This window comes from Oreochromis aureus, linkage group 18, assembly GCF_013358895.1.
Source record: "Oreochromis aureus strain Israel breed Guangdong linkage group 18, ZZ_aureus, whole genome shotgun sequence".
Classification (NCBI taxonomy): domain Eukaryota; kingdom Metazoa; phylum Chordata; class Actinopteri; order Cichliformes; family Cichlidae; genus Oreochromis; species Oreochromis aureus.
Window position 1 is genome coordinate 32,717,274 of NC_052959.1, and position 9,918 is coordinate 32,727,191.

General features: G+C 38.3%; 1 protein-coding gene across 2 annotated transcripts; it reads right to left on the minus strand.

Moving 5' to 3' along the window:
* Positions 1 to 359: 359 nt before the first annotated feature.
* On the minus strand, positions 360 to 9,540 carry LOC116333270 (NLR family CARD domain-containing protein 3-like). 2 transcript variants are annotated; one of them, XM_031756461.2, is made up of 9 exons: positions 9,423 to 9,540; positions 8,190 to 8,319; positions 5,249 to 5,303; positions 4,822 to 5,053; positions 2,884 to 4,687; positions 2,353 to 2,520; positions 2,097 to 2,264; positions 1,955 to 2,001; positions 360 to 1,851 (listed from the first exon to the last, which is right to left on the minus strand). In XM_031756461.2, exons 2-9 carry the CDS (start codon positions 8,315 to 8,317, stop codon positions 1,304 to 1,306), a joined length of 3,150 nt encoding a protein of 1,049 aa, XP_031612321.1. In that variant the 5' UTR covers positions 8,318 to 8,319; positions 9,423 to 9,540; the 3' UTR covers positions 360 to 1,303. The 2 variants fall into 2 exon arrangements, with proteins under 2 accessions (XP_031612321.1, XP_039458605.1); XM_039602671.1 differs by lacking the exon at positions 9,423 to 9,540 and having other exon boundaries at positions 8,188 to 8,321.
* Between the last annotated feature and the right edge of the window lie 378 nt (positions 9,541 to 9,918).

Sequence of the window (9,918 nt, forward strand, 5' to 3'; positions counted from 1 at the left end):
TTTGCTTTTAACTTTGAAGGCTCCTCCACATATCCATAAACATCACACGGGACATTTTTTCTGTCCTCGTGAAATAAAAAAGGAAAAAAAAATATCAGATATGCTGTTTCTTAAATCTTGGAATATGTGTTTGTTCCCCATAAGAACCGTAACTGTAGTTTAAATGTTTGAGATGTACAGTATATACATTGATCAGCCACAGCATGAAAATCGCCTGCCTATCACTGTGTAGCATTAGGCACTGGGGTACTGGATCCTTTGGTCCTGTGGGTTGCTGAGTGGGACTTCCATGGATCAGGCATGTTCAAGTTCATCCCACTGATACTCAGATTGGAATAGGAAGGAGGCTGAGTCAGTGCTTTTGGTTCTTTGCTGTAATCGTTTAATTGTTCCTGAACAGTTCTTTGAGTGCAGGGGACACATTTAAAATCTGTCAGTGGTTTTACTGTTGTGGCTGATCAATAACATGACTGAAGCTAAAACTACTAACATTACATTTGACCCATAGGAAGAACCAGTGCCACAAAACATTTTATGACTGAGGACAAAATATATTTTTCCAGTTAATCATTGTTAATATGTGAGTGAGTTGCTGTGTGGGGTTTTTTTTCCCCACGCTGATATCCACTTGCAATCATGCCCATTCAGATAACCAATTAAGCCAAGCCCACTAACTGCATGTCTTTGGACTGGACATGGAAACATTCTCATAGCATGCAAACTCAAAGAGCCCAGGCAGATGGTGGATGTGAGCCCAGTACCTTCTTGCTTTCGACATCTACGTTTATCTGTATTTTTAAAATGTGAAAATAAATCCAGTGCCCACATTTTTGGTTTGCAATGGGATCGTTCTGACAATTATTTATTACAGCTTGATTTCACAAGCTTCTAGTATATTTTCTCAATACTGTCACCAATGATCCATATCCCATCCCTCATCCCAAAAGCATAAAAAACATAATACAAACACTTTAACATATATAACAAAGTCATTACAGAAAATAGATATTAAGATTTAAAATATGTAATACAAAAAAAAAAAAAAAAAAAAAATATACATCCTTCCTTTCTCTTCTGCTGATTCAATTCAGGGTTAAAGACAAACAGCTTTTCACAGCTTTGATATCCACTTGCTACAAAACTAGAACTCGATTTAAAAAAAACAACAAAAAAAAAACTTTTGTTGAAATCACTTACATACAAGGTCTTCTGAAATCCCTTCATTTGTTTTACAGCGTTCACATAATTGTCAATACTGTAAAACTGTACTCTAAAAACTGTTGTCTGCAGGGGCTATCACCATTTAAAGATATTCTGGCTGGTGTAAAATTAATGTAGCATGTGGCTCTCCCAGTCTGAAGCCTGGAAACAATGGCTCAGTGAATTCAGTGTGGAAAGTGTGCAGGTGAATCATGGTCTGTGAAGACACTGCATAGAAAGACAGCGTGCCAGCTGGGCAGTCTAAGAACACTCCAACCCTCTTGGAGTTGAAATAGGGAACAGATATGGGTGCATCATCATTCTTATTGTGCCAGACGGTGTATTTGCCTTTGCAGTAGCGTAGACTCCAGGACTGATCATTGTAGCCAAGGACTGGTTCATTCCCTTTACCTTTCCTGCTGATTCCTTTATATGCAACTCCTATACCCATCCATTCCCCAGACCACTCTATTTCCCAGTAGCACCGATCACGGAGACCCTCATTACAAAGCACTTGTCCCCAGTCTTCAAATCTCTCTGGGTTGTCAGGGTATTGCTGACTTTCTTCCATTCGTTTCATTTTTTTCTTGTCTTCAGAAAAAGATAGTTCTGAATGTGCTGTGTTCATGTTCACAGTCAGCTCTTGTGCATCTGAAAAAAAAGATTTCAGTTTTGTTTTTTGTGCCCCCATCCAGTATTAAAACTTGAAATGTCACTGGTATGTTTGTTTAAAAATAATAACAAAAAGTCTCACATTTCTTCAGAGCTGATTTTAAGTAACACTCCCCACTGTCACTTATCCTAGGTAAAATCAAAGATGTTATTTTCTGCTAATCTAGAGTACATGAAAAAAAGAACTTTTGTTTAACTGTAAGTGTAATGTAACTCAACTATACCTGATACTGAGGTGATCAGGGTCCTTCTCTATGGAGGAGAGGTGCTTCTTTCCCAACTCCCCAGGATGATTGTACCTCAAGTCCAGCTCCTTCAAGTGTTTGAGGCTAGAAGTCAGAGCTTTAGCCAAAGAGTCACAGCCCGAGTCAGTGATTCCACAGAATGCCAAACTGAAATTTAAATTTAAAGCATATAGAGTTAGTTTCTTTTAGCTATTTGTGTGGCATAAATATCCTGCACCAGGATATGTTCACAAACCTAAGTTTTTCCAGCTGGCATGCAGTATTTCCCAGTCCATCAAGGAGAAGTTTTACTCCTTTGTCTTGCAGGTCATTATCACTCAAGTCCAGCTCTTTTAGACATGAGCTAAATAGAACTGTGGAAAGCATCTCACAGCATTTCTCAGTAAGGTTGCATTCTTTAAGCCTTAAAAAACAGAAAAAATAACTATATACTAGTATATTTTGCAGGGTTAAGAGGCTGCTGTACAATATAAATTAGTGGATGAATCAAGTTAAAGCACTGTATTAAAAATTACTTAAATAAATATTAAGCCAGGGCCAATGTCTGTGATTCCACATATTGTCAATCGGAGTAAAGCATATGAAGTTTAATTTACAGTAAGTAACATACAGTGTTATTTTTTATTTATTTACCTATGAAGAAGAGAGTGACTCTGATCTGGTAAGTTTGTTTCTGCTGTGTTTTAAGCATCATAATAATTGTCGCATTTAAAAAGAATATTGTGTGTCATATGAACATTACAGAGTATTGCTGTAATTTACTCACAAGGCTACTTTGGATTCCTTAATCACCGGTAACAGCCGCTGGAGACCCTCCTCAGATCTGGAATATTTTCTCAGATCAAACTCATTCAACTCATCCTTGGATGTCAGCAACACAAAAACCAGAGCAGACCAAAGTGAAGGTGAAAGTGTGATTTCTGACAAACTACCAGAACTCAGACACTTTTGGATCTCCTCTACAAGAGACTGGTCATTAAGCTCACTGAGGCAGTGGAAGAGATTGATGCATCTTTCTGGGGAAAGATTTTGACTGATTTTCTCCTTGATGTACTCAATAACTTCCTCGTTATTTGGTAAAGTACTCCTCATGGTGGCAAGAATACTCTTCAACTGATCTGATTCCTGTGAGAGGCCAAGAAGGAAGCGGAGAAAAAGATCAAGCTGACCATTCTCACTTTGTAAGGCCTTATCCACTGCACTTTGGAGAAGGCCAGTTACTTCACTAGAAGCTTCTTGGACAGTGAGGGATCCTTCTGGTTCCAACAAGTTTAGGTTAGAGCAAATGAAGGTGTGGAAAACATACACTGCAGCAAAATACTCCTGAATGCTGAGGTGCACAAAGCAATATGATCTCTTTAGATGAATTCCAAAATCATTCTTTGAGATCTCTGTGAATACTCCTGAATATACTGCAGTGTCGCTGACATTTATTTCGTACTCGCTGATTTCATTCTCATAGAAGATTATGTTTCCCTTCAGTAGCTGCTCAAAGGCTAGTTTTCCAAGCTTCAAGATCATCTCTTCGTTCATTTTGACCTGTGATTGGGTTTCACAAACCTCTTCCCTGAGTGAATACTTCTGACATTTGATCAATGAGTTGTGCACAAGAAAATGTGTGTACATTTTTGTCAGTGTGTTGGGCATTTCTGCTCTACTCTCATGGCTTTTTTCTTCTAAAATCTTCTGCAGGACAGTGGCAGATATCCAGCTGAAGACTGGAATATGGCACATGATATGAAGGCTCCTGGTTGACTGAACATGTGAAATGACTCTACTGGCCATGTTTTGATCTGAGATTTTTTTCCTGAAGTATTCTTCCTTTTGTGGATCATTAAACCCTCGTATCTCTGTCACGCGATCAACACAGTTAACTGGAATGCGACGTGCAGCTGCGGGTCTGGTGGTAATCCAGATGTGCGCAGAGGGCAGCAGGTTCCCCTTGAACAGATTTGTCAGAAGCACATCTACTGGAACTTGCTCTGAGACACAAGAACAGGGCTCATTGTTGTTGAAATCAAGAGGAAGCCGGCACTCATCCAGCCCATCAAATATCAGCACAAGCTTATATTTGCTAAAATCTGAAATTCCTGACTCTTTTGCCTCTGTGAGAAAAATATGAAGAAGTTCTGTCAGAGTGTATCTTCTCTCCTTCATCAGATTCAGCTCCCGAAATGGTAAATTAATAAGGAGCTGAATATCCTGGTTCACTCTTCCTTCTGCCCATTCAAGATTAAACTTCTGCACAGAGATAGTTTTTCCAATACCAGCAATGCCTGTAGTGAGCACAGTTCTGATGAATCTATCGGATCCACAAAGAGAATTAAATATGTCTTCGCATTTGATTTGCTTATCTTTTGTCATTGATCTCCTTGATGCAGCCTCAATCTGCCTGACCTCATGTTCATTGTTAACATTTTCACTGAGTCCTTCTGTGATGTAGAGCTCAGTGTACACCTTGTTGAGAAGAGTCTGGTCCCCGTGCCGTACTGTTCCCTCATAAATGTATTCAAACCTTTTCAGTTTTTGTCTGAGTTTGCGCTGGCAGACATCAAGCTCACCATAAATATCTGGTTGTAAAGCGAAAAAAAAGAAGAACGCAATCAGCTTATTAAAAAACATAAAACATATATTTTTTTCAATAAGAGATCACAAAAACAAACTATAAAACTAATTCTGTACTATTTGCACATTTAGTACTTACGTTTCTCCAGTTTGTTAGCAAGCTCCTTTTGGCCGATTTTATTTAAGACATGTAATGTAATCCTCAAAACCCCTTCACTGGCACTCATGTCTTGCTTTGTATTTTCAGTAGACAGATTGTCTCCATCTGGCTTTTCCCTCTCAGTAGAATAGAGTGACAGGTGTGGAAAGAGCATCTTTTTATACCTTCTAATTTCACTCATAAAAATCTCCATGCTGTGTTTTTCCACCAGCTGCAATAGAAAAACTTTTTTTTTAATCCACTTTTTTTGTTATATATATTATTATTATAATTATTATTATTATCATCGTTTTTTACACAAAAGCATATCCCAGCATATCTATGAGAGGCGTGATCTTAAAAATACTTTTTTTTTTTTTTTTTCAAAAGCTGTTATTAAGGGAAGATAGATTTTTTTTCAGCAGACCTTAAATATGACATCTCCATCCAGCTCCTTTGTCTCTGGAAAATCATGCCCGTCCCTTAAAATAAATATTGATAAAGTTATAAAACAATTTCAGCTCAATAAAACCAAGTAATTGTTGTTGTGATGTTGAATTTTCAGTTATTAGCACAGAAAATAGACACCAACTATAAACTGCTCTGTCATCTTGAGAGTTTTTCAGTTATGAGGTATCATTAAGTGGAAAGTTTGACTTCCTAGTGGTAAAACTTTAAGACTCTCCTGTACCACTAGTGTATTTCACATGGAACCAACATTTTGCACAAATACATTGGTTATTATCTATAACTGAATAATTACCATGACATGAATGGGGGGAAAATCTCCATTAAAGTTCTATTGAATATCTTTTACAGTTACAAGACTGTCACAGATTCAAATCATAGATTCCAGACTTCCCTCACTCCAGCCTTCTCCTCCAGCTCATCTTGGGAGACACTGAATTGTTCCCAAACCAGCTGAGAGCACCTGGGAGGTGTCCAGGAGGAATACTAGTCAAATGCCTGAATGACCTCAACTGGCTCCTTTCGATGTGGAGAAGCAGCATCTATACTCTGAGTCCCTTTCAAAAGGCCAAGCTACAAACACCATCTCTAAGGAAGAGCCCTGCACCCTTGGAAGGAAACTAATTTCTGCTGCTTGTATTCACAACCTCACTGTTTCAGTCACTACATGGAGCTTGTGACTAGGGCTGCAACGATTTGTCAACATAATCAATGATGTCATCTATTAAAATTTGTCAACGAAGAATTTTATTTTCAATCAGTCATATACTAATACTACATAAATGTGTTTTTGGTACTGCAATACACTACAGGAAGCAATGGGGGGAGTATCGCCTATATCGTGTGCCAAGACTGCACTCAATGCTAACAAAGAAGAACGCACCATAAACACAAGGACAAAAGAGAATGGAAATGGAGATTTCAAAAAATGTGAAAGCATTTCACAGAAAACAAAGTTGAATGCAGACTGTTCAAAGTGGAGCTTCCATGACAGCACTACTGCAGCAGCATTTAAAACGCTGGTGTTGTGCCAAGGTAGTTAAATCCTAAAGAATTTGTTTCTCCTGTATTGGGAGCACGCGCTGGGAGGAGAGTGGATCCAGTTGATGCTGCCTCCATTCCAATCAACTGTATTTGGAAGAAGTGATGTTTTACGATCAAAAAACATACGGTTTTTAAGATCAGTGTAGTGACATTAACAGAAAATACACTTGTTGTCTTCATGTGTTACTGGACGAGTTTACTTCAAAACATTTTGCCTGATAATCATTTGTATCGTCCTGTAACTTTACTGTATAAAAAGGATAAAACCTCCAAAATTTCAGGAGTAATAAGTGATTGTAAGAAGTGTTTGTGAACTAAAAATGTGGGATACTGTTTGTCTGTCATTTGGACAGCCCAGTGCATGCTTCTGATGCAGGGGAAACAAATTCTGTCGTTCTGTCATGGTCTGGGTGAATGCCAGTGTTTTTCCACAGAGCCGGCAATTCTGGGAGGAGCCACTGTGTTCCTGCTCATTGCTCTCACCTGTGGGTAATTAAGCTGTTGACTTATAAGGCCAGAGCTCTCAACTTCTCTTTGCCAGATTCTCAGCTAATCACACTATCAATTTACCAGACACCTCCGCACCAGTGTTATCTGGTCACTGGACTTCTCGACAGTCTTCATAGTCACAGTTTTTGCTCACTCCACTCACCTGCCTGCCTCAACGTCAGGAGTTTTAGATTTCTTACCCCTCACCCGGACCACTCTCCCCTACACACTGCTGATCCATCTGCAGCAATGACTGACCCTTCTCTGGGACCTTGCCATCTAGTCTGTCTCTCCCTTTAGCCCCCAAACTCACAGAACTGCAGTTTCCACAGTTGAGATGTCACTTGTTGTTCACAAAGCTCAGGTTGCATAAGTGCTCCATAGTTTTGGCTTTGTTCACGGCACAAGTTTAAACTCACTGCTCAGTTCACAGTTCAATAGCTTTGTTGCATACACTTGTTTTGTAAATAAACTTTGTGACTTAAACGTTCCCTGTGCTCCATCTGTGTCCTGCATTCAACCACATTTGTGATTAGTAATGGTCTTTTCTGTTTTACTTGTATTAAGCACAGGTGTATAGATGAGTTTGTCCTGAAAAGATGCTTATGAACCTCTCAAATGGGTGAAGTCATGACAGAGAGCACCTTCAGCATAATTATCAGCAGCTGGGAACTTCATCTCAAAGATAAGAGCAAGCCTCACTCAGAGCATGTCCACTCCAACTGTGAATTCATAAACTGAATTATCTGTAAACTTTTATTTTGGAATGAAAAATAAAACTTTTTGGATTTCATTTGAAGCTTTTTTTTTTTTAACCTAATGAACAAGCTCTTTTCGCACATTGTTTTGTTTAAATACTACTAGCACATTAATTTACATTATTTAATAATCGTATTTATTTCATTTTTATTTTTATGGTCCTATTGAGCAATGTTAAAAATACATTTGATTATTTTCAAATTCATATGTTTCCTGGGTAATTATTCTAATTTGCTGCGGGACGAAACAAGAGGGTGATATTCACAGGTGGGCAGAATTGAACAGGTGAGGTGCTGGAGCCTGGAACATGCGGTTTGACCACAAGAAGCGGAGGTGAGAGGTATTGAAATAATCATTGACTAAACGACTAATTGAGGAAAAATTTGAAGATTAGTCGATTACCAAAATAATCGTTAGTTGCAGCCCTACTCTTGACCAAATCTAAGGGCCAGAATACAGATTAACCAGTAAAACTTAGCATTTATGTTCTGCTCTCTCTTCACAGCAACAGATTGGTTGCACCAATGCTGTACCAACACATCACATAGTATACAAATAAATATAACTTATGCAATAAATGCAAGCACGATTTAAAGAATGACATACACCTGTCCGTTTTTTCTTTTGTAAAATCTGTACGATTCTTCATGGATCTGTCGCTACACATGGATATGCAGGATGAGTCATCCAGCTCTGTCCCACTGGGAGAATCTTCAGTCTCTTTAATAGCTTCCATACCTATAAATTTACAGAGATAAAATGATCCTTTGCAAAGCTGTCAACATTTAGAATACAATACATTTTACTTTCTCCATAAAGTAATAATTACCACATATGAATATAATACAGAGAAGTCTAAACATTTAAAATTGTCACACATATCTGAGTCCAAATATCACACACACACACACACACACACACACACACACACACACACACACACACACACACACACACACACACACACACACAAATACTATCAGCTTGCACTAAAAAAATGCCTTCAATCAGCTCGTCTTTTTAAATGTGAAAAATTAAATCACAGGAGTTTAGCAAGCATCTGGCTGAACAGCAAAAATCATGCAAGGGGCAGCAAAGGAATATGCGTCACGCTTGCGGTAGGGTGGAAGAAGAATGAAAGGAAACTACTGAAATGCCCAGACTTCTACATTTTTCGACATTTATGTAAAATTACCTTTGTCTAAATTAGCTGAAAAGTTCAACTAAACAAGAAGCAAAGTGAATGTGCTTTGACATAAATAAGAGGCTATTTTAAGCACTACATTAACACCAGCCCTGACAGGACGCTCTCACTTTGTGCGTATGTGTGTGTGAGAGAGAGAGTGGGTGCGGTTGATTTCCTGTAACTCTTGCCGAAACCTATTCCCCGAAGTCACAAACAGTTACAGCAACAAAATGCTGCTTACAAACGAATTCATCGGTAACAATAATGACATCATATATGACCTAATTGTTAGTTGTGAATAATAAGCACCTGATGTTGTGTTTACAATGCAAAACTTCTTTTAAATAAAATACTATCAAATTAAAACACTCTCCATATCAAATTAATAGGACCGAAACTGAAACTACTTCAAACGAAATTTTCAAACAACAGCAGCTCAGCTGAAACGAGCAAATCGACTGTGAAACTGCTAGTACGTGGGGCCGAACTGAATTGAATACAAACGCTCGAAAAGAAGTTGAAATGGAAACTTTGTCCCTGCATGCGTTTGGAAAAGCACTTGATCTTCACAACTAACCAATCGCAGCGACATTAACCAGTTTATTCAGCTTTTCTGTTCACATTGTCAAGCAGGAATAAAAAAAATCGCCTTTACCTGCTCTTTATGTGGCTGTCAGGTGATTTTTTTCAGGTTCTTTTTTTTATTTGAAATGGGCGTTCCTCAAGTAAACGGCAGCATACTGGGGCGTGTCAAGAAGTGAGGCATGTGGTGGCACTTACCCAAAAGGCTGGCCTGGACTGAATTACGCACCATTGGATGAGAGCATGAATTAGACCAGTAGGAATGTAGTGCATTGGCTGAAGTACAGTTTTAATGCAATTTATTTAATTATGCTTGTGTTATGCTATTTGTTGCTTCTGCACTTCTATAATTTGGATGCAAGTTGTTTCAAAGATTTATATACTTCTAATTTTGCAAAATATCAAGCCATCCAAAAACAAAATCACCCCACAGCTGCAACATTAAAGTGATGCACATAACAATAGTCAATAACCATGATCTAATATATAAGTCATCTAATATTTTGAGACAAATCTGCCTTTCTGGGACCTAGAAAGGCACCTATGTAGCTGTCTATATTGGAGTATAT

What these genes read in the sequence shown, in the direction of transcription:
- LOC116333270 (XM_031756461.2), bottom strand. Translation starts at nt 8,317, where the DNA reads ATGGAAGCTATTAAAGAGACTGAAGATTCTCCCAGTGGGACAGAGCTG. An exon ending in AAGGAATCCAAAGTAGCCTT is followed by an intron (nt 2,521 to 2,883) that starts GTGAGTAAATTA and finishes CTGTTTTTTAAG; the next exon opens with GCTTAAAGAATGCAACCTTA. An exon ending in CCTGATCACCTCAGTATCAG is followed by an intron (nt 2,002 to 2,096) that starts GTATAGTTGAGT and finishes GATTTTACCTAG; the next exon opens with GATAAGTGACAGTGGGGAGT.